The 24,568-nt window shown below is 46.7% G+C and overlaps 1 protein-coding gene across 1 annotated transcript; it reads left to right on the forward strand.

Moving 5' to 3' along the window:
* Window positions 1-1,713: 1,713 nt before the first annotated feature.
* Window positions 1,714-22,754, forward strand: LOC119387580 (venom carboxylesterase-6-like). Its single transcript, XM_037655011.2, has 10 exons — window positions 1,714-1,955; window positions 8,808-8,966; window positions 11,868-12,003; window positions 12,533-12,718; window positions 14,597-14,787; window positions 15,521-15,668; window positions 16,323-16,501; window positions 17,582-17,756; window positions 18,324-18,453; window positions 19,635-22,754. Exons 1-10 carry the CDS (start codon window positions 1,779-1,781, stop codon window positions 20,008-20,010), a joined length of 1,857 nt encoding a protein of 618 aa, XP_037510939.2. The 5' UTR covers window positions 1,714-1,778; the 3' UTR covers window positions 20,011-22,754.
* The last annotated feature ends 1,814 nt before the right edge of the window (window positions 22,755-24,568 follow it).

A 24,568-nucleotide genomic window follows, 5' to 3' on the forward strand; every position in this document is an offset into this window, starting at 1 on the left:
TGAGCCTCACGTGTGTAAGCATTCTGAAGAAAATCAATTTCTTTTTGTGATAGGGCAATTGAAGGCCTGCTGACACACGCATCGCCCAGCCTAGCCATTTCCGCAGCCTCGTGAATTTCGCGTATCATCTGTTCCCGGTGACGCTTGACCACTGCACAATGCTGGAAGTCGGGGGAACAGCCGCAGTCTCGGCAATGAATGCCGAGGTGCCCCGAAACCATTGAGGAGACATTGTGAGCGTGCTCTTTCAGCCGCTCATTTAAACAGCGGCTAGGACTTAGCTTGGAGGTTGTCAAAGAGCACGCTCACAATGTCTCCTCAATGGTTTCGGGGCACCTCGGCATTCATTGCCGAGACTGCGGCTGTTCCCCCGACTTCCAGCATTGTGCAGTGGTCAAGCGTCACCGGGAACAGATGATACGCGAAATTCACGAGGCTGCGGAAATGGCTAGGCTGGGCGATGCGTGTGTCAGCAGGCCTTCAATTGCCCTATCACAAAAAGAAATTGATTTTCTTCAGAATGCTTACACACGTGAGGCTCATGGCGATGATTATGTTCCATAGGTTTTCACTGTTTTTATCTTTTTATTTGTTGTTCCTATATTTGTCAGATACCGTACAAGTATATATTGCGCGGTGCTAGCAAATAAATCTTGTTGTAAGTCAGCGCCGCCGTCTGTGTCCTTCTTTCTCTTGTCCGCCGTTTTTAGCGCTGTTTTTTTATGTGAAGTATGTCGTACCAACTCGCCCAAGCAACCACTTTAGCTGTACCTTCCATACATTTTAGATACGGTGTGTGAGAACTAAAACTTCCATTTGCAACGAATGTACCCAGGCGATGTGTAATCACGTTATTGGCTCATTTCTTTTGTTCCTTGTTCAGTAACCTTGTTTCCCGAGTGCAATTTCTTTACGTAGAAGCACGTGGTATGTGCCTTGCCCATTGGAAACTATGTGAAAGGAGTCCACTCTATCAAGAAACTGGGGCCGAATTCCCAAAACTTCTCTTTCGTAAATGTGTTTCCCCATTGGTTAGCCAGCTTCGCTAGTGATATATCCCGCATCATGATTGGACGAAATATTCTCTTACGAAGATTTTTAGCGTAAGACGTTTTTATGAATATAGGCCCTGGACATCTACGGTGACTACAGCTTTTTATGCGAACTTTTAACAAGCTCCGTGTTACGGACCCATTCCATCCGTTCCCTTGGCTTCTCGGCCATGCACGTTTCCGAGTGCCAACTTAAGTGCTTCGCACCTTCTCACAACGGAGACACGCGCACGCCCCCGCCTGATAGGCACTGAGTGAGCTGTCAACGGTGACACTTACCAAGTCGACGTCACGTCGCTGGCTACGTTTTTACGTTTTTATTTCTTCTAGTTCATGCTCTCTTCTATTACTCCTCTGATGTTTTATCAGCCGCGATCGCAGTCCTCGGGACGACGAAACCGCTACAGTGCAAACGAGATAACCACCCGGCCAGCTAGGACGTTGAGCGTATTTAAGAGATAAAGAAAAGAAAAAAAAGAAAGCCACTATCCAGTACGAGACACTCCGGTACTTGTCAGGCAGTCGCCGACAGACAGCGTCCACTCCGTGCCGCGTGCGTCGTCTGCTCCGCGCTTCGTGCGGTTCTCCTCGACGCGCGGTTGTCTGTATATTATCTAATTCGGCACAAGTTACACCGACCAAACGATGCATTCCAACTCTCCCAAGTCTCAGCTCGCGTTTGAGAGCGGGCTACTACCGCTCGTTTTTTGCTTCCTGCTATCGGACATGATACCTCGGTGCGAAGCTCAGCAGTCGCAGACTCAGCAGGTCACCACGAACTTTGGCGTCGTCACTGGAAGCCTGATGCAGGCTCCCGCGCCGGGCTTGGTTACTCAAGTGCCGGTGTACGCTTTTCAGGGGATACGCTACGCAAAGCCGCCCGTTGGCTGGAGGAGGTTTGAGGTATGTATCCTTATCACAAGACTGGCTTCCACGGAGCGTGCGGAAAGCACCAAGTACACTCGTATGCAGTGTAACACGAAGCTATTTTAAAGTACAGCGCAAGACTTCCAGAAGCGTAGATGCTTTTCATTTGGTGCTATACAGACAGTTATCCAGACAATTTTTGAGGTTTCTCGATGAAATGGCCGAATGGGCTATCTCATGCGACCTACGCATTGTACCGGCTCGCAGGGATTGACTACATTCATAGAATTTAATTCAGACGAAGAAATTATATTCGGCTGTCCCCCAGAGTTATTTCACCTAAAAATACTTCAGGATGGCTACGATGTCCCATGGATATCACACTTACCTGAAATGGCTAGGATGTTTGCTAGCAAATATTATGTTCCTGAGAACTATGGAATATATCTTTAAGCACCACGCACTTGAAGGAAGACTTATTTTTTTTTCTTCAATAGCGTTGTTACGTTCTTTCCAAAATGAATAATGATTGTTGTCGTTCCAGACAACAGAGCTCCTCTGGAAACTACTGGAGGCGCCGTTGTAATTTCGGAATAAATCGTGGTAGCTGCGGTGAATATTACGCAACGTAGTGATCACTCAGTTGTGAAGGTACTAAATCATTTTTTTCCTTTCACAATTTTGCTAATTTAGCGAGGCGAAATTGTGTGAATATGAATGGTATTCGTGAACTGTCTGGTACTTTATGTGTCACGTGTATAGCGTGTTTTAATTCGCTGATTAACTGCGCATAAACTTGAAATAAATTTCCGGCAAGCAAAAAATTTCTTACAGTTGCGCATTTTTCATTTTGTCGGAAACCATGTGCAGTGCGCTTTGATCTGTTAAAAACCTCTGGTGAAGCATTTTAGTACCCCAGCATTGCATCAAACCAGTATGTAATGTGCGCTCAGCCACATTTTGTCCATCTCTAGAACGCGAAAAGCTGAAGTTGCGTGGCTTTATTTGGTAACGTATCGTAGCATACCTGAATGACCTTGCCGCAAGAAACTGTATTCTTAAAAGCACAATGAAGTTACGGTATGGGTATGACAGTGATTTCGGCATAGTTTGTACGCGTGATAGTTAAATCATTACGAATAACACGGAGCGTTTGGCACTGACAACTCCGTTCCAAGTCATTGTATCAAGAAACGTAGAGTCATGATGTGAGATCCTAACTAAACAACCAAAATATACTGTTTTACCAATGGGAAAGAAAGGTGAAGCGAAGAGCATAGGCAATAAGGTTAACTAGAACCCAAGTTACGTTTACTATTGTAAAGTGACATGGTTAAAAAGAAATTGAAATGTTGGAATAGAAATTCGGCTGCTGCAATGGTATGTAGCGCTTTTCTACTAGTCGAAACTGTAGTGTGTTCTGTTCATATTGTCTTTTCCCAAATCTCACCACTCTTTTGCTGAACGGTGCAATCTGCTCAACATTACTGCTCGAAAAATTTCCCGCCGAAGTGCTGCACCTTTTAGCCTTCGTCCAAGCTCCGTTCACGCTGCATGACCTAGCAGATTTCGGAGTGTCCTCGAAACGATAGTTTGCGTCATGTACAACTACCGCAGAGCCCCAGCGTGCGACTACATGTAGCCTTGAAGTCGGGCTTGAATGGCAAAAGCGGGCCTTCTGGACTCCTGCCAGTGCCACCAGCTGTCCACGTGCTGCTCTGTCAAAGACAGAGACCGTCCAAATCGGTTTTGAGATAGGTTAATCTCTAAGAAAGAAACGCGACTTCCTACTCGCGATAAGCGAGGCTTACTGAATTTTGCCGAGGAGGCCTTTTCATCTGCACCCAGCTTCTCCGCCGATCCTTCGTAATCGATGAGCACACATTTGCGTCGTGGTGTGTGCTCGCGGTGTTATAAGGAGTGAAGATTACCGCGGTTCTCGAGCGGGTGATATAGGGTGCGCTCGTGGGCTTATCAACAAGTAAGGAAGGAACGGGAAAAATGAGCGATTTGTCGCTCCCAGAGTATCTGGTTATGTGACTTCGTAAGTCCGCTGAATTGACTGTTATCTACCGACTGTATTTCGTATACCGTACCATGGAATGCGGAATACTCTTACTTTCGCTCCGTGTCGTCACACTTTGGGCGGCTTACGTGGGGGTTCCTGACGTATTTCGATATGGCCAATGAAAAGCGCTCGTAGTGCCATAGTGCCGGCAGCCCTCGCTTAGTAGACTGAAAGGCAGAATTGACCAATCAGAGAGGATCAACACGGAATAGTATTCCGCATACGGTGGTATGGTATAGGCCCGCAATACTGCTCATTCTGCTTTCTGTCTTCCACTGGCAACGAAGACCTGACCCCGGGCTCTTCCACCTACGCTTGCTCCCAAGCGGCTTCTTCATATTGTTATATTCAGTAGGCTTAAACTGGCGAGCATGAAAATATATTCTCACACATGACATAGCTGCTATAAAGGACTCTGTTGAGATGAATGCTCATTATCATAACCACTGAGAAAGCATGACATGAATTGTTTAAAATATTCGTCTTCATTGCTACAAGCTTTTATTTTCTGTCATTGCTCGTCTGCTTTTTCATTTCGACAGCTGCCGTCACATCCCCTTTCTCAAGATTTATACGCTCGCGACATCGACAATCTTTAGCGCCATCGACTCAATTCAGAATAATATCAATGCAAATAACGCGTGACTCCTTTGTCAGTTTAGCTACGCTTTATTTCAATTTTCCTTTGTGAACCAAAGCACCAAAGCTTAGCGTTTTCGATTTCGTTGGAAAAATTTGATGCAGGTACATTTCCATAATCGGAAATTGCCATTGTAACAAGCGTGTAGCCCTCCCTCTGCTTGTCGTTAAACTTGTAATCAGTGTTTGCAGACGTGACAGGCTTATCGTACGTTAATTCCCACAAGAGTGAATCTCCATGGCACACGCGCGCTATTTTTCGGCGCTCTCGGTTGAGCGCCAGCGGCGGCAAATTTCAGGCTGTAGGCAACGTTCCACCGAGAACACCGGTTAAAGATGCCGTTATGATCTTTAGAGAGCGTGCAAAGAAAGATACCACGAATGTACGATATACATATATATTTCCCTCGAAAGACACATTATCTCTGAAAACATGCTTCCCCTCATTGAAATGGGTGTTGTGGAAAAGCCAGTTTCAACGAGCGCTGCAGCGTTCAGCAGACTATCGCATACAATAAAGGAAGCCGTCGGCAGGGTCGCCTGATAGTTTTGAATTATCATTAAGCGCTCCTTTTGCTTCTGATGACGTTTTTTTTTTGGCCTGATGCACCTCTTCTGCGATTTGAAAGATGTTTAGTGGCCGTTTTATCCTATCTTGAACTATTCCGACCCGGAATCTGGGTTCTGCTCGCAGTTTATGTGGTGTCCACTCCACTGGTAAACAGGGAGAGCAATTTCTCTTGTTTGACCACTTTTTGGCCGAACAATGTTGTTACCGAAAGACAAAATGAATAACCTGAAAGATGTTTCTTGTAACCCCTGTAGTGCAGCTAGATAACAGTTAACAGTACTTACCCGCCGAACGTTAGTGTAAGGGACCAGAAACGGCTCTTCCAGGGGGATCTTAACAATCTGATGTATTTTGCGACTCGTTAATAATTGACGAATAGCTATTTATATTTCGTTTCAAGCAACGGACACCTTGCTCCGTGCTACGTGTTTATGCTAAGCCTCAGTAACAAGGTCCAGGGGCGTAGCCAGAAATTTTTTTCGGGGGGGGTGGGGGGTTCAACCGTACTTTATGTATGTTCGTGCGTGCGTTCGTAGTGTGCGTCTATATACACGCAAGCAAAACTGAAAAATTTCGGGGGGGGGGGGAGGAATTCGAACCCCCAACCCCTCCCCCCCCCCCCCCCCCGGCTACGCTCCTGACAAGGTCATTGTAGTCGGCACGGAAACGTCATGTCGCACTGTGGCGTGTCCTCCGCCTCATTGCATCGTCCTGTAGTTTGTTCTCCGTGTTCTGTTCCGTATTAATACTGCACTGCAGCAGACACTGAAAATGAAACCGGCCAAGAAGAAACGTGATCGCGCGAACTCGCTGGTTCTTGCACTGTGTGTGACTTCCCACAACTGCAAATTGTCTGATGGTTACAATGCACGCTCGGGCACTAGAACGCGACATAGCCTCCGGTCAATTGTGGAAGGTCGTTGAGGAGCACACTGCATGTGGGTGTTGAATAAGTAGTGAAGCATGATGAGAAGCCCCTCAGCAGCCTCTCGAATGCGGATCGCGTAGGCCACTCCACTCTTCCGAAGGGCTCGCCACTTCTCCTGGAGGCTGCATATCGCGCTGCTTCTGCGATACGTGCACACGAGCCGAGATCCATGTTTGCGTAATAGAGTTCTTGCCCCACACGGCAGGACTCTTTGGAGACCGCGCAGGGCCGGACGGTGCACTCTCACTTTGTTCTCGGGCGTGCGAACGTGGTGGTCGCACCGAGATAACGTCTATCTGTGTGGTTTTCCTTTTTTTGTTGCGTTTTATTTGTTACTGCCCTAATGATAAAACAGGGCAGCCCTTATCGTCCTTCTTTCCTCCTCGCCTATTCTTAGTCTCCGTTGTCCCGCGGCTCTTATCGCGTATGGAGACAGGCGCTGTCCTGGCTACACTAGTCCATGTCGCGTGCCAGAATGGCGCGCGCGTGGTCGTTGCTTATACAGCAGATGCACGCGCACCTTATCTCCTACTCTGTAGAGGGTGTACCCTCCCCCCCTCCCCCTCTTCTTCCCCATCCCCGCCCCCGACATCTCTTCATGCACCTACCTTCGTGACTAGCGTTTTCATTCGGGGTTGAGACTCGATTGCACAGCACACAACATTGTTCTTGTCGGAGGAGCGCTTAAAAAGAAAACGAACGTAAAGAAGTCTCGTAGTTTCAAAAATTCGCGGTTAAGTTTACGTATGTTTTCAACGTTAGCAATGACCGAGCACTCTCCCGGAACCAGCAGTTGCCAAATTAATAACTATGTTTTCTTTGACAACGAATACATTGTTCATCTTATTTCATATGATTACCTAAGACGGTCGAGAGCGCTCAAAGGTTCCCCCGTCATTTTTGGAGGCGGCTCCGCTCGCTCACTCACTCACTCACTCACTCACTCACTCACTCACTCACTCACTCACTCACTCACTCACTCACTCACTCACTCACTCACTCACTCACTCACTCACTCACTCACTCACTCACTCACTCACTCACTCACTCACTCACTCACTCACTCACTACTCACTCACTCACTCACTCACTCACTCACTCACTCACTCACTCACTCACTCACTCACTCACTCACTCACTCACTCACTCACTCACTCACTCACTCACTCACTCACTCACTCACTCACTCACTCACTCACTCACTCACTCACTCACTCACTTTTTGGGCAAGGTTCATTCCAGATTTATACTACATGTTCAGAACAAAATGAAACCATAAAATAGGGCTGCTAAGGTAGGCTGCCCGACATCGAGGGTTAGTGAGGCGAACACATTCGCCCCTCCCCCTCCCCCTTTGTTTTTACGTGAGGCCTGTGTCTGTAAGGTTTCGTGACCTCTCACAAGGGACCGAAATCGGCCCAGACAGACAGTGCGTCTGTTCGCTTTCAACATCGTTCTCGATCTCCTAAGCGTACTGCGTGGCATGCGCCCTCGTAACCTTCGTGATCTAACACTTAGAATACCGCTGCATCGAGCAAATGACTCCGCTTAAGATGAGCGGTTCAACACAGCGAGCATTGCACCAATACAAAGGGGCTTCTGCCACGCTAGTCTTGTGGCCACTGTTGTATACGCACACGCGGCGAGTCCGGTAGCCAGTTGCCTAACTCGTTCTTTGTTATCATTACACTCTAACTGCCACGAACAGAGCTCGTAAAACAAGCGGTTCGGGGCCTCTTTTACGACAACGCAAGGTCTCCTGAAAGGCACGCATACTTTTCTTCCCAAAGGCGCGTAAAAGGCGTTCCGACAAACGGTGGCAATTAAGGAACCGCGAGAATGACCTCCTCTGTGATTTCAGCTGGCGACGTTGCGCAGTTTTTATTAGCACATATGGACGCCGCTATTGAGGTGTAGGAAATGCCGCAGGAAGCATTCTCGTTTCAGCGACGTTCTTGTCATGCAGTAGCTCTGACATCATTTGACGATGTTACGCACGTAGCGCGTCTTTGTTACCGACCCTTCGCAGTTCTTATTTGGCGCTTGAGATGACCTCGTGAGGGTTTCAAAGAAAGAAAGAAGCTACGTGCGTTCACAGATGTGTGTAGCTCACTGCCTCCGTCTATAACAACCGGAACACGAAGCGTCTCAAGTTCGCGATAACCCCAGCTGTCTTGGTCAGTGGCATGATCATTCGTTAAACTAAATTTACCTGTCCCTCCCCCCTCCCTGCCCTGGTAATGAAATGCGATGCCGCTACGCAGACCAAGCACAAGAAACTTTGAGTGGCTGCATGTACGAGAGCAACAACGAGTAACTTGAGCTAATCGTACTCAGGGTAAGAACGCCACTTCGGACATGGACAAAGGAGGGAAAACACGACACAGCGCCGCGTCGTGTTTTCCTTTGTGTACAAAGTTGCTTTGTTGCCCTGGGTGCATGGTGTATTAGTTGGGTATGCCTGCGCGATCGCTTGAACATGCAGTGGACAAACTGGGCCTTCTGGAAAGTACCCAATGATTTTGTTGTTGGCTTCGCAATTCGCGCTGTAACAATTAAAATTATGCAGGATGAACTGATGGAATCCTTTACGTTACAGTGTTCGCGCAGTACCCACGAGGTCCAGAGTTTTACACTTGTCTTTTACTGCACCGTTTCATAACATTTTTTTCTGCTCTGCAGCGCCCCGAGCCATTGGACCAGCGCTCCTCATTCAGTGACAATCTACGAGTGAGCCCGCGTTGTCTTCAATGGACGACATTCCCGTCAGAGCGTATCGTCGGAGAAGAGGACTGCCTCTTCCTGGACATCTACGTCCCCGCCACGTATTTCGCCACACCTGTAAGTATAGAGAACGCTTCCCTGTGTGGAACTGTCAAGATGGGTGAAGAATTGTTTCTAGCAATATGTGACACACAGTCGCTTGTAGAAATCTGTGATATTTTAGAGTGATGGCTTGTTTTGTTTCTCTGTTTCTTTACGTGTCTGTGAACGGATGTTTAACCAAATAAACTGGGTTATTCGGTGAGGTAGAGTGACCGAACTCGATGACTATAGGCAGGCTGGTTCTGATGCTAGTGCCCTATAATGCCTCTGAGAGGTTTTTGGGCAAGTTTAGGACTTTAGTGATGAGAAGTCGTTGCGCAGGGTATGTGGATGGAGCCATCGTTTCTACAAGTGTGCTTGTCTTCGTCAGGGCAGCTGCCCTGACGCGTTGTTGCGCTGACGAGGGCACGTCCACTTATCGAAACCTTGGCTCCAGCAACATTTCCTGACCAACGATTTATCATCACTCCAAGCCTCCATATCCCCTTGAACTTCTGTCTAGTGACGTTAACTGACACTGGACGTATATACCTACAGCAAAATGTCACAGAAGGTTTAGTGAGAAACTATCGCTTATTCTAAATGAATGTCATGGATTGGTACCACTAGGTTTGTCTTATATACATGATTGGAATGCGTCGTTGGCCTATAGAGGCATCGATTTTAGATAGAGACAGCGTCGCTCGTCAATGTCGCTTAAATCATAAGCCTCTTCTGGGCCGGACCTTCAAGAGTGGCTTTCCCGCGAAGGTGCTCTTTTCGTTATCGTTAACGGCTTGAACTCTTTCCTCGTTATCCTGCTAGGAGATAATGCGTTCTCCGTAGCAGCCCTTTTCTTTCTATCTCGATATACCTCTGTTTACTGAGAGTATCACTCGCGGTGGTTTGCTTTTCCTCGGCATTTGTTTTTGATTTTCAACCGTCTTGTGCATGGTGGAAAAAAAAAAACGTTTATGCAAATATTGGTCTAACCAAACTCTCCTATATACTAGAGACGAGTGGAGCAGCAAGAGCTGTCTATGCTCCATCACTTCGCTTATCTTAAGAGGCGCCAGCCCTGGATCTCCACGGCACGAGCGGTTGCGCAGAACAGTGACCGATAGCTTTCGACGAAGGCGTTCTCGCAGACCTCAGCTTGCCCGTCGGATGAATGTGGCCACAGCTTGAGGAAAGGCACGCGCGGTTTTTCTACCTGAAGGTGCTTTGAAGGCGTTCTGAGAAAAGGCGGCAATTAAGAAACCGCGAGAACGACCTGTGTGATTTCATCTGGCGGAAACAGGGAGGAGACCGAAACCGTTTATCTGTGTCCCGGCGCACAAGAATCCGTGATATTTCTCTGGTACTTCTTGCCCCCCCCCCTCCCCTCAGAAAACGTGTTTAGAAAGAGACATGCCAATTAAAAGCCTTTACCGCGAAGCTGTCTTAGTACCCTGTGCTGTCGTCGTCGTCTAAGTAGTAGTAGTAGTAGTAGTAGTAGTAGTAGTAGTAGTAGTAGTAGTAGTAGTAGTAGTGGTAGTAGTAGTAGTAGTAGTAGTAGTAGTAGTAGCAGCAGCAGTAGTAGGTGTCACGCATGTCACGTGACCAGATGGGGGAGTGTATAAAGAAATGAAATAACGATGATGATGATAATGACGCACGTGATCTCGTTTAGCTAATCGCATACACTCGCGCTCTCACAGTTTCGCTGTCCGTTGGCTTTCACGGTGTAGAACTGGCTGATTTTTTTTTGTTTTACGTAAAATACGTCCTTACAAAAGCGCCACCCTTAGCTTTTCTTTAAATTGAGGTTCAAGCATGTGCTAGAAAAGGTTCAAGCGGTACCTTGCTACGGTGACAGCCACACATTTTACTAGAAGAAACCGAAAAGATATGACGGCGTAAGTGACGCAGTGCCCTGGCTTCTACAGAGGACATTCACCCCCGCTTGTTGCTCTTCCGAGGAACGAAAGCTACTCGAAAAAGCTGCCGACGTACGAAAGGGATCAGGCAGTTATAGGAGTTGACCCATGGACGATAAGGTCGCTAAGCCGCGTGCTACTGCATTTAATGCATGATGAGGGCCTCCATGTCGTCACGTAAAATATCTATGCCCTATAAGGCAAGCTTCACGAAAGAAGAAAAATATTACACGTTCAGAAAATCAGCTCAAAGAGTGTTGAGAAAAAGAGTTTTAGATGTTGTCCGAGATCTACGCGAACGTGCAGAAATACAAAATGCGAGAACGGGCTGTGATGCGCATTGATCGCAGAGTCACAAACAGGTCAGACTTCAATCTGGTCTGGCATGCGCAGAATAAACAAAATGGCAATGACGCACGCTTGACGCGCTGCATAGAAAACTTTTGCATGCGCTTCACCAAGGCCAGTTTCATGCGTAAGCTGTCTCGGAGTATGATGAGCACTTAACACGAGCGTACACTTCCTATAATGTTGATTTCGCTGTGCAGTAAATCATTGTCGCAATGTGAAAATCGGGACTCTGAGCACCGGTTTTGTTAAAATCAGAGATGCTATAAAGGATGCACAGTATGCGCGAAAACTGCACTTCAAGTAAGTCGTATATCACGACATGAAAGCAGCCAGATTCTGGGGACGCCCATCACTCTGAACTTCACACCAAACGATTGTTTCTAATGTGCAAATATTAGAGGCCCGTGTACTGTGCGATATCAGTGCACGTTAAAGAACTCCAGATGGTCAAAATTTCTGGAGCCCTCCGCTACGGCGCGTCTCGTATTCGTATCGAGGTTCTGGCACGTCAAACCCCAGAAATAAATAAAAATTCTAAAGTGACGCTTTAGAAACACATATTATTTGTGAGAGCGTTAAGAGCTCAGCGATCTTCACATAATCACAGCGATCACGCCAGTTGTAGATAGCAAAGCAATCTTATGTGTCTCTGCTTTGTGAATTTCAGGCCACAAAGCTCCCGGTTGTGGTTTTCCTTCCGGGGCCCGACTTCAAAAGCGGGGGCAAAGATGAAATAAGACCAGGATACGACTTTGGATCGAGAAATATCTTCGTAGTTGTAAACTACAGACTCGGTGTCTTCGGTAAGTTCGCAGAACGGCACATCAGCGTTTCCGTTTGCTGAATGTGGCATGGTTACTTTAACATTGTTAAGCCATGGTTATCTAGTTTATCATGTGCTTTCTAATTACTTTGCCTCGCAGTTCAGCCAGTTTTTCTTCCGCTATTTCCACAACTTATGCACAAAGATGTGTACCTATAAGCGGTTAATGAGCGACAAAAATTACTTACGTACGTCGATCTGAGCCGCGTTTCTCAAGCGTGCTATTTTGCCCCGGCAGAAATCAAAGGACAAAGAAAGAAGGTTTTCAACTTGTTGCATTACCCTTATATGGCACGCTATTCAGAGTTTCAAGAAATGCAGGAGTTCACAGGAAGACGGAGAGTTAGCAAAAGCAGCTGAACATAGCATGGGATGTCGCTGGCTCGAGCGATATCCATTCTTGGGTTGCTGTTGATCACTCAGCGTTGCAATATGATACAGGATACCATGCCTGCATTGGTTCGCCACTGGATATGCTGAACCTGAATACCCTTCTTCGTTGTTTCTAGGTTTTCTGAGCACAGAAGACGAGAGTGGCAAGGGAAACATGGGACTCTGGGATCAGCAAATGGCTCTGCGTTTCGTCAAGTCAAACATCGCTGCCTTCGGAGGGATCCCGGAAAAGATCACACTCATGGGCTTCGGCGCCGGAGCGATGTCCGTGTCGTTTCACATACTCAATGCTGCGTCGTCGGGTGAGTGAGTCATAACGCGCTCAATGTAAGAAACACAGGATACGATAATGAGGGAGCGAATGAGTGACGTCTTAGTTCTAGCTTTCAGGCCTTTCAAGGAAGCCACATTCATAAATTATGCAAATAACGTGCGGTAAGTTTACACTGTCCCCGCTATTCAGCGCCGCTCATTGAGCGCGTGGAATATGCATTGTGTCAACCTATCGATGTGATATCGTTATCTTAGTACTATATAGTTGATGATAATTATAACAGAACTGACAGCCAACCGATTAATCTTGAATTGAATTGAACAACACAGGCGACAAAGAAGCACACACGGACAGCGCTGTTGTATATCGCGCTTTACAGTTCTATTCAAGATGATGATAACGAGGGTGTCTCAAACAGTGGTAGATCCAGCAAGACAAGAAAGGTCGGAAATCAGGTGGCACATCTTACAGCGAAATTATGTGTATAGTATTGCTCTTCATTTTCATTTCTACTAATGGTCGTTACCACATTAACTAGGGCGAACGTGTCGTGCAGAAAAGGACTCTTTCGAGCTGAGCAAGTCGTATGTTGGCCGAACGGCGTTAAATACTAATAGGTGCGATGACGCTGCCTCCGAAGTGCGTTGTACATAGCACATTTCTTGTTTTTTAATCGTAATATCCAGAACTATGGGGCCCTATGAATTGAGAGTAAAAAACATGGCTGATCCCTCCGTCATAGAAATCGGTATAACACGAAAATGAAACGTGTCTTCACAGAAGTAGTGCTAATTGTGTAGGGATATATGAGAGCTTGTACATTGTCTATTCGTGTTTGGCAGCTATAGCACCGTTTGACGTGGATGCATCCATGTTGACAGCATGTCTCTATCGCGACGACTAAAGCCCATGATCATGATTAAACCGTTGTGGTAGCTGACGGTGTGAACATATATTTGGACACAGCGAATCGTGAATCCCGCGTAAGGATGATATCAACAAGCTCATAATCAACACTGGTACCCGGTATGCACTTCTTCAAAGCGTCGTCAATTAAGGAGAGAAACGGCACGGTGTGCGCTTTCTAGTAATGGGCAGCCGACGCCTGTGCTCATGCATAGATAACACACACTGATCTTCAGCAACACGGGAGGTAGAGGTTCGTAGCCTGAACCGCAAACGCGTGCGTCCCGCTGGCCTCTGTCCCGCAGGCGCTGCTCTCGCTCCACCAAGGCACGACATTCGCCCGTCGAAATCGCGTCCTTTCTGCAACGCATATTGCAGCAGTTTTGTTAGTCGGTGCTCTCGCAATTGAAGCAGTCGGCGGCGGAGAAATCCCGTTGGTGCACGCACGCTAACACGAGGCCAAAGGCAAAGAACGTAACTGCATCAAGGGTGCCTCGGCGACGCCAGCGCGGCCAGTCCACCTCTCTGGTATCGAGACGCTTTAACCATGACCTCCGATATCGCGTGCAATCTCGGAGTAAGCGCGAGTAAGTGTCGATCGTGAACATTACTTCTTTTCACATCTCACAGACGGCGGCACCGCCCCGCTCCGCCCGCCGCGAATGAGAATGTGTGAAAGATATAACGCGCGTTCGCGCCTGGTCTGGCATCTCCCGAGTTAGCTTAGTCGCTAGGGCGTCGGGCGCTTGCCGTCGCGGCCGCAACGTCGTGGGTTCGATTCCCGGCGGGGGTATCTTTTTCTTAATTTTTTTCTTTCTCAACCGTTGGCGTCCATTTTATCAACGTCATATCCGTGACGGATGTACTTGGTGGACCCCGGCATAAAACGCTTTCGTGTTAAAAGGAGGATATTGTTGTGTTGTCTACATTTCTTACTCTTCTTGTACGTTTTTTTAATACTTTGAAACAACGTTCTTTCTCGGTGATCTTACTTTTGCAGCTCTGTTTTCTCGCGCCATAATGTCGGGGGGCTCTGCCACCAGTCCCGACGCCACGATCACCAACGCCTGGCGGAACGCTCGCCAACTGGGACGCGCCGTCGGCTGCGGCCAGGAAGACGGGGCGTCGCTCATTGCCTGCCTCCGGACCATCGACAGTGTGAAACTCATTGAGAAGGCGCATTACGATAAGGTGCGGATCGCTATATGCCGAGCCTTCTTTGTTTTATGTAGTAAATGTACCCGCAATGAGGCACTAACTGCGAACACTAAACCAAGCCCGGAAAGTGCGCTCTTTGTTCAGAAGGTGTATTGAGGAAAGAAAGTAGCGTAACATTCAAATGTAACAATCAAAATGTACATACGGGGTCCACCAAGATTAAGGAGGCCTTGAAATGTTTGTACAATGCAACGTATGTAATGGTCGTGCTTCATTCCAACTCCTTGTGCAACAAAGCAGCGCCATTGTGGCGACAAAAAGCGCAGGAGGTAATAAAATATACCGTGACGTTTTACTTTGCGCAACAAAGTTAATGATGACTGTACTCCCTACGTTATATGTCGGGACAGTAGCTTTCGTAGTTCCCGTAAATATGATTCCACTTAGTAAAATCTCACTTTTAGCCTGCAGCCTCACTATTAGACGTAAATATTTCAGGGGCGGTTTCTTGCACGATTTGTCTCTTTTTCTGGCTAGTTTAATTTTTATGACGCTTACCTGAAATAGTACATCAAGAGTAAAGTGTTCAGCAAGTGTAATAAATGTTGCGTAACAAAGTGTAAGAGTAAAAAGAAAGGAGGGAGAGAGGGATGTAGTAGGACCCATCGCATTCGTGTCAAAATAATTTCGTGGCAACTACTGGAATTCGAACTTGGTTCATCACAGCCTATCTTCACTACCATTTCTAATTCTTTTTTTTTTTCAGATAAGATTCTTGCCTATTGTGGACGCTAACGTGACTGCGAATGCGTTTCTGACAAACTACCCGAGGCTGATGTTCTGCCAAGGCCGATTCTCACCGAAGCCGACGATATACGGATACACCAAGAACGCCGGGTCGCTACGTTACTTTGGTGAGATCAGCATTTCCTTTCCTTGGTCTCATCGTTATCGGAAATCATACTTTCAGCTTTATTGGCACTTACCACACGCTTAATTATATGTACATTCGGCTGGGCGCCACCGCGCTCGTGCTCGGATTGCAATGATGCGGAGCCCGGTCTTGATCAGAGCCCGAGAAGGCCTGTCCGAGCCGAACTTGCAGCTTCAGACTGAGCAGCAATCGGAGGAGGAGGAGGATATACATTACCCCGTGTCCCGCTGCAAATAAACAAGGCGCGCAGGCGCTGCGCGCATGCAGCCGTGGCTGACGTCACGTCAGAACGAAAGCTGGAACAGTCGCGTGATCAGATCTCGGTAGCCATGGTGGTAGAGCGCTCCGACGTGGGAGCGCTTTATAGAGCGCTCTGAGCCGTAGCGTGGTGCTCCGAAGGAACCAGACGAATGTATCCAGAACGCTTTATTTTAACCAGCCGAATGGGAAGCGCGTCGACAGAGCGCTCTGGAACACACGAAAACGACCAGCCGAATGTACTATTAGTTTCTGCGTTTTTCACTGGATCGCGGATGTTCAAAATCTCGACCCTGTCATTCCGAGTTCAGTGCTAACAGTGAACCCGTGCCCGTACTGAGTGCGAATTGACCATGACTCGCACATTATATTTCAGAGAGGATAAACCAATTGGAGAACCCAAAAAGCGTCGACAGCATTGTTCAGACTTATCTGAACGAGTTTTTTGAGGACGAAGACTCGCGCGTTGGCGTCACGGCTGCCGTAAGATTCCAGTATTACAGGCCACGCAGCAGTCTTTCGAACGCCACAAGGAATGCAGTCAACACTATAAACGTACGTAGTTTTATCCAGTTTTTTTTTTCATTGTATGTTCTCTCCGCAAGATATCTTCGAAGCATGTTCTGGCGGTACAGGCACACGCATTCAGAGATCTTAATTTTAACGTTTTCATAGGACAACGTTTAACGTTTTCATAAGGGGGCGTTCTTTGCAGGCAGAGAGAAAATTCGGCGAATTGACGATGAACAAAACTGACTAAGTTTTGGCTAAATCCCGGTCAAGTGTGAAGGTGAGGGACAATGCCAACTGGAAGCGATCTTTCTTTGTTTCTGTCTAACCCAACTTGAGGTCAAAACTGCCGTGTCGGTCTTCAGATAGGAAGTGACGAGGGAAGGGGGAGGGGTTCTGACGTCGTGCCGGGGGCCGCATGTTGCCGACCTCTGTTATAGAGCATCACATTAAGTCAAGTCGTATATACTGAAATTTGTTGTGTGAATGCGGACATAATTGCAGTAGATGCAAAAGCCATTTCCTGGGCTTTTCTTGAGGCTGAAAACAAAAACGCGCAAGATCTGTAGCGCGGCATGTACAGACAGCTCCAATGTTAAAGGGAACGCTTACGTGCAGGGCATGTCCGGATTTCGTTCTCTTGCAATGACATAGTGATTTAGATTTGCATAAGACTACTGGTTATTGACAGTTCAGACTCCCTTTGACAGACTAGGGCCATGCACAAGTTAACAAGTGGATGTTTACACATCCACTTGTAGCTAGGCGGCCAGCAATATGAAATGGGCTCATTCGGCTGTTTCATATAACAGGGGACCGTACTGTACATTCAATAAATGGAAGCTGCGTATACAGCAAAGATTGCCCACATATTGGGCATTGCTCGTGTGTTCTGCCTGTCCTCACAAGTGTGCTCTAATACCTTGTAAAATATTAACACCAAACACATTTTCGGTGCTTTTCGGAAGCTGAAGACTTGCTTGTCTATGCTCGTTATTATTTACCTCTGTTCTTCGACTTCGTTGACGTAGCTTATTTAGTGTATACTTGGAAATAATTGGTACGACTTGTAAACCGTACAACCTCACGAATGATTCTTTGCCCAATTCCTTTCCCTCTCAATAGATGCTGACGGACTTTCTTGTGGGCGCTCCCGTTGAAATGGCTCTGTCTGGCCACCTGCGGCTTCTACAAAGTACCTCGTATACGACTCCGAACCCGGCTTTCTTGTACATATTTGGAATACCTAATGCTCCAAGGACTTTCGCAAACCTCCAGAAGGGCTCCAGGGAGCTTTACGGTGAGGCCCAACAGACGCATATTCTCTGCCATTTCTTTCTTACCCTTGTGCCAGCAGAATTCTTCAAAACAGGTTGAAAGCTGGACTAGTTGGTGAATGATCCTCATACCGTATGGTGAGGTAGAGCACTTTTGACGAGGACGAAGGGGACAAAGAAGACAAACACACTCACTACCGAGTGTCGATTAGCGAGTACCGAGTAGCAAGTGCCGTGTCTTTCCTGTCCCCTTTGTCCTCGTCAATAGTGCGCTACCTCACCGTACGGTATGATGGCGAGAAGCTTGATTCTTATTTTTGCATCAGTTGCGAAGGTTGTCTTCTTTTGCACTCCCCCAATAGGGGGGGGGGGGCACCTTAGCGAAACTCCCCCTCTCCCCTTATTGGAGAACTCTGCGCACGCTTATGCTTAGGCGCAGTTTGAATACCTCCCAGAGAATCAGGCTCAATGACTGAACTAATCCGGCAACATCATTTATTTCACTACTTTGCAGCATTGGTAGATTGTGCACCCGTTCCAAGGCACTAGCGTGTGAATAACTTTGGGGATGTGTGGGTTCTTGTATCCAGGGGCTACGTACATGGACGACATGCTCTACTCAGTCAACACTGAAGGTCTGGTGCAGACGACTGACCCAGTTCGGGACCCGCTCATAGTTGGCTACATGACAACTTTCTTCACGGCCTTCATCAACGGACTGTGAGTCATTTCATTAGTATTGTTGGCGCGTATATGAATATGTGATCATACGTGGCATGTCATTCTCTAAATACACGTTAAGCACAGTAGTGTCGTGCATAAGACGGGACGAAAAAAAAAAAAACACGATGACACTCACATTAAGCAATGATTAGTTTTGAGGACATGCGGCAAGACACGACAATAGCTATATTTTACGAACACAGCAATGCTACTTAACTTTTTTACTCTCTCTTGTTGCGGTAACTTTGCTTCTGAAGTGACAAATATGTCTTTAGCGGCAATATTTCGCTGGTGCATTAAACGGTTTAGTTAACGTATGATTGAACTCCCATTATTCAGTAATATTAAGATGCTTATTTGGCTGGGAAAAAGATGTAAAATCGCGATTCAATACCCAATAACCATTCTTGGTCGCACGTAATAATCGCAGAAAAATAAAACGCGTTCATGTTAAAGGCCTCACCAGTTCTCTCAAGCTTTTTGCATATATAGTTGCACGAACTTTGCACGTATCACGAAACAGCTCGGAATGCGAAGCTTGTCTTTCGTAATGTGATGTCAACGCAATATAGTGATTCTTTCAACTAGGCACACTTGCTAAGAATGGACTCGTTTACGACATATGTGTTAGCGAGCAAGCTATTTTCGGTCCTACATTTATTTTGAAAACTTTGTATATTGTTGAATACATTTACTCAGATGTTTTTTTTACGCTGCTTATCATTGTATATGACATGATGTAACATTTTCTTCACTATGCAAACGTCCATGTTTCCAAGGCTCAACTTCGGGAACAATATGATAGGGTCGTTTCCTCTCCAGTCTTTCGCTAAAGCCATAGCCATGAACTGCTGTCATACTCACACCCAGTATGCCGGCGTCTACATGATCAGCTATCGCGAAATTCACAGTTGGCATCGAAAGTTTAGAGACAACTAGTTCTGAGAAAGATCTGAATTCCCCGGCTATTTGTGACTGCATTTGGTTGAACTGCACTGCACATGTTGTTAGCATGTTTGAGAACAGGACGGAAATCTAAATTCAGCACTGCCTGCCGAAGCAGCGAACATATGCATATTTTGCTCGTGCCTCATAGCCTCTAAACTTTTTTTCCTGACTGTATCTTTTCAAGACGTAATATGCGCTTCATTAACGAATCACGGACGCCACACATGCAGAAATCCCGGCGGAATTCTGCAGCCCATCAACCCCGCGCAGCGGCAGTACACCAACATGTCGCTGGCGTACCCGGCCGGCCTGTCCGACAGCGTGCCGTACCGTCCTCAGGAGATGGACTTCTGGAACTACTTCGTGCCCGACCTGCACCTGGAGCTGAACCGCACCAGTTGGGCGTCGTACCACAACGCGCGGGAGGCCACCCACTTCAAGGCGGCCACCTGGGGAACCACGACGCTCGTCGTCTTGCTCGTACTCATCATCGTGGGGCTGCTGGCAGCCTTCTTCGTCTACCGGAGACAGAAGCAACGGTCGCGAAAGCTCAGCTCTCGAGAAGGCGTCGAGTTCCGGCCCGTCAACCAGGACGTCAAGTTGTAGGGCTGCAGTTACCATTGTATCTCCGGACGGGGCATATTCAAAGGGCCCCTAAACCACTCCGAGTTTGAAGACGAGAGACTGGTTTCTCTCTCCACTTCACTACCCTTCCTACAGGCGTTGTATCCTCCTCGCCACTTAGTTATTCATAAAACACGTGGCCAATGTCAGCACTAAGTCCGAAGTGAAGATGGGGTGGTATTCTAACTTAAATGTCCTATGTGCCTTGACCAAAACGAAGCGTCGACACCGGACTACAATCCGCTCTCACGGTTACACTAATCCCTTCCCACCCTGCGCCCACTTAGATATTTCAGTGCTCCTTACGGGAAAAGTTTTTTTTTTATTTCAAGATCGTTGCCTTGGCTAATTCGTGGGCGACGTATTTGGCGAATTACGCTGTTTTCATCGTTGTGCAGGGCGCACTCGCCAGCCATTCAGATAAAGTAATCAAGCACCACATATGTAATGCCCGTCGCGCGTCGATTCCAAATCGTTTACTGCTTACAGTCTTCTCCTAGTATTTGTCTTGTACACCAATTCCGCCTGTAGTATTACAGTAAGTAATTGGCTTAGCTGAGATCGGTAAACTATCGGAGAGTTTAGCTGGTTAATATACCTCCGTGCCTGCATAATACTGACGCCAGGAGAACGAAGGGCTATCTTAGCACAAGCATACCGTAACTGGTTGTCTGTACATGGCGCAGTCTCTGATGTTGATGATGTCGGACAATCCACGTCTGCGAATTGTCTTTTCCCAAATTACAGTGCGTCCGCACAGCGGAATGCGCCGCAGATGGAGACGCTAGTTTCCTAATCTGTGCAGCTGCGAAGGTCATTCCCACGACGAACGAAATCGAAAAAACGATATAAAAAGAAAAAGAAAACTATATTTAAACTCTCGGCTATCTCCAGTCCCTATCTCCACTATCCTCATTCTTCCTGAGCGCTATAGGTTCGGGCTCGTTTAAGAGCACAGCGTCAAGATGGAGGTCGCAAAGAAGAACGATTGAGCCCGTTGTTTAGTCTTGACTGTATGGCGACGAGATCTGTTTTTCTCAAAGATTGTCTCGTCGGCAAATCGACAGTGTTTTGTTGCCAAGCTCGAAAATTATGCTAGGCTAAATCCACGGAGTTCAACCACCAGAATCTAGATGCGCCAGGTTACTAAGCATTTTCCGTTCCTGGATGTCACGGACGAGGGGATGTCGCTAGCGATTCGTGGCACGTCACTACGTCACAGATTGATCGCAATATATATGAAATCAAGATATACATGTTCCGTCATGTAGATGCGTTACCGTTACCAGCGAAACTTTCAATTTTGCGAAAAAAGCTAGCGAACGCCATCTTCCTGACTGTATTTTTTTTGTCGTGTTTTCGTGCTTTGAATGATCACCGAATCGAAGAGACCAATATCTAGTCATACGCGAGGTCGTCATTTGTCGGTAGGTTGTGTTGATGTTTGTGTGACGAACTATGCAATTTTTGCCTCATCATAATTGTGTCGAATGAGACTTCTCTGTAGAGGTGATGTTAGAGGCTATCGCTGTCTTTCTTTCTTTTTTTGTTGCAAACGTCGCGGTGTACTGACGAGGCTCAAGCTTCAACTTTTTGAATGAGGCTGCATCACTGCTTCTCGTAGTCAGTGACCAGGATTTTGCATACAATCTTGAATTCAGCTGTGTGCCAGCGCAAGTATCAATCTATAATTTTAGCCGAATCATTACAGCGTTGTTGAAACTGAGCTATCGCGATTTTTTTGTTAAGTCCATGATGTGGGTTTTCTTTCGAAAATTACGTTTCTTTTTTTTTTTGCCATCAAGAATGAAAGTTTTGTTTAAGTGTTATAAATGTGCTTATTAATGGTGACAAATATGCTGTCGTTCTCACATTCAAAGTTTTATTGAACCTAGTATTTATGTATTATAACCTGTATATGACATGCAGCAGCGATGCTTGTAACACCAACAACGATACTACGATGGAAGTTACATTTGCCTTTAAAACAACTTGCAACTCGAAACATCCTTTGTGTAAAAGTGGAAATAAAGGAATCATTTCACACATTTAATGCTTCCTGGACGACGCTTTACAACTTTTAGTGTAGGAGTAAATGCCTTCGGTGTAGAACTTTTTTAAGAGAACTTGTTATGTCTTAATAATATAGCTCATTGTCATAGAGGGACCCAGAATACCTATTGTGATTAGTTTGCCTGAAATATCCAACACTTATTGTGTGCTTTCGGCCAGTTCCAGGTTCGTGTATCTTAATATTAACATAACTATTATCATTGTTTTGCGTGTGCTGGTGTGCGTGATCATAAACAGTTGTTTCAGACCATCGCAAATGTTTTGTCACCTTCTATATATGTTTCTGTTTTGGGGATGGTCACCTACGTGTCCATGCTTACCGCCTTTGCTCCATTATGGCGTGCCTGCTTATTTTCACCGTTGAAAGGGGAAAGGACAAAGGCGGCTGGACCGCCCACACTGTCTTTTAAATCACGTGTACTTCTTTCGCAAGACGTCTTTTTCTTGTTTTTCTGCAGTGAAGAATAAAGCGGTGTCATGAATGTCTAATAAGGTCTGCAAAGTTTCTTAATTGCACTGCTCTTACGGACTCACTATCTAACACGCGTCCGCCCTCACGAACACCCTTCGAGTGTGACACTATAGCAGGGGTCGGCAACCTCTTGAGGCAAAGGGCCGAGTTGCGTGAAGCCGACACGGCGGGGGCCGCACGGCAAATCGGCGGGACTTTGCGAGAAAAGTTTTTATTTATTTTGAGCACGCATGTCACAAGGTCGCAGTTGAGAAACATAGGGTACAAAGAAGCAATGGACTCTTTTGATGCGACTTTTGGTGCTGAATTTATAGTCAAATCGCAAATATCTACATCAAGGTCGCTCAACGACAGACGCAGAAACTCTTCGAGGTGTTCGTCGGTTAGTTTCGTTCTCGAGAAAGTCTGTTCACAGACTTATGTACTACCGAACACCGCTGTCATGGCTGCTGCTATTTCTTCATGCTCGAAAACTGAGTCTGTGAGGCCAGCGTAAAGTTTTACAGTGTCTTTCGCATCAAATGTGTCTTTGAGCTCATCGTCTGTCTGCACATCAGCCAGTTCCAACTGGAACATATTTAGGACCTGCCCAGGATCCACCTTAAACGAATTATAAAGAACTCAGATGCTACCCAAGTGTTCTTTTTTTTAATCAGGAAACCTAACTTCGAACGCCCTCTTTTACGTTATCTGGCTAAGTGGGAAGATGGGCGGTCAATGTGGCGCGTTCTCTTCGGCATTTTTCTTGCCATCTTTCTTTGTTCCCGTCCAACCCAGTTTGAGGTCAAAACTGCCATGGAGGCCTTCAGATAGGAAGTCACAACAGGGGAGGCTGGAGTTCTGACGTCGTGCCGGGGGCCTCCTAATACATGCCCGCGAGCCGCAGGTTGCCAGCACCTGCTCTATAGGTATACCTTTTGATTTATGTGCACGAGCTCAATTTCTCGTCCGCGCTTCTGTGCTGTGTTAAGGCGAGTCTAAAGACGAAAGTTCGCTTGGAAGGCAGGAAAATGCTTAGTTTTCTATTGACGATTAGGTACCGATACATATTGATCACCGATATTCCAAAGCTCGCACAATATGAAGACAAGGGTCGAAGGACTTTCGGTAGCGCGTACCACGTGATTTTATAACAGTAGTGCAAGGGCGAACGGCAAGAAATTTAGGACCCGGTAAAAAGGCTGATTTCAGATAGCTTATATCGTAGCAGCTTAGCCGTGTAGCTCTGTAGCTTTGCGGCTAAGGTGTTTCGGTGCTATGTTCGAGGACGCGAGTTCGAATCTCGCATTTCGATGTGGACAAAATGCTGGGGAAAGTGAAAGGGCACGATGCAGGCACCCTATATCACACACACAGGAGTACAATATTGTGCTCATATGCACAGCACCGATATTTGAACGTAAGCCAGCTCGCGAGATGGACAACACGTCTGCTAGATTAATGCATGAGGAACATCACGCCAAGAACGAGAAGCACCGTGGCATGTTTTCTTCGGCATGCACTGCGACGCCCGACACGCCCTCAAAAAATCCATGGGTGGACAGAATGAAAGCGAAAGACAAGCCGCACTGCAGCCGCAGCCAATCGCGAAGCCGTAGACTAGCCGCAGACTAACCATTGCTGTTCTTAGTGGTCTTCCTGAGTATCAGTGGATCCATGACTTCTCTTGATACGAGAAACCCACAAAGTCAAGGTAAGAAAAATTGAAGTTTTCTCAGACAAACGTCAAACGTTATCTCAAATGATACGCGTGTTCTCGCCATTATGACGAAGAAGTATCATCATCATAATTATCACCATCACCAAGCGAAACGAAGCCTAGGCTAGAGAAATCACACTCGCAGCATCCGATGATTGATAGGCCTGAGCCCGATTTCTCCAAGCCAAATCATACTGATGTAATGGCCAGTATGCCGTTTATGCCGGTGTGCAGCTTTATGCGTAAAAGCTCTTCGCTGTTTACGAAGCCCGTATCTGCACTAAAGGGCGCCAGTC

This window comes from Rhipicephalus sanguineus, chromosome 3 (assembly GCF_013339695.2).
Source record: "Rhipicephalus sanguineus isolate Rsan-2018 chromosome 3, BIME_Rsan_1.4, whole genome shotgun sequence".
Taxonomy (NCBI): domain Eukaryota; kingdom Metazoa; phylum Arthropoda; class Arachnida; order Ixodida; family Ixodidae; genus Rhipicephalus; species Rhipicephalus sanguineus.

What these genes read in the sequence shown, in the direction of transcription:
- LOC119387580 (XM_037655011.2), top strand. Translation starts at nt 1,779, where the DNA reads ATGATACCTCGGTGCGAAGCTCAGCAGTCGCAGACTCAGCAGGTCACC. An exon ending in CTACAGACTCGGTGTCTTCG is followed by an intron (nt 12,004 to 12,532) that starts GTAAGTTCGCAG and finishes CGTTGTTTCTAG; the next exon opens with GTTTTCTGAGCACAGAAGAC. An exon ending in GGGCTCCAGGGAGCTTTACG is followed by an intron (nt 17,757 to 18,323) that starts GTGAGGCCCAAC and finishes TCTTGTATCCAG; the next exon opens with GGGCTACGTACATGGACGAC.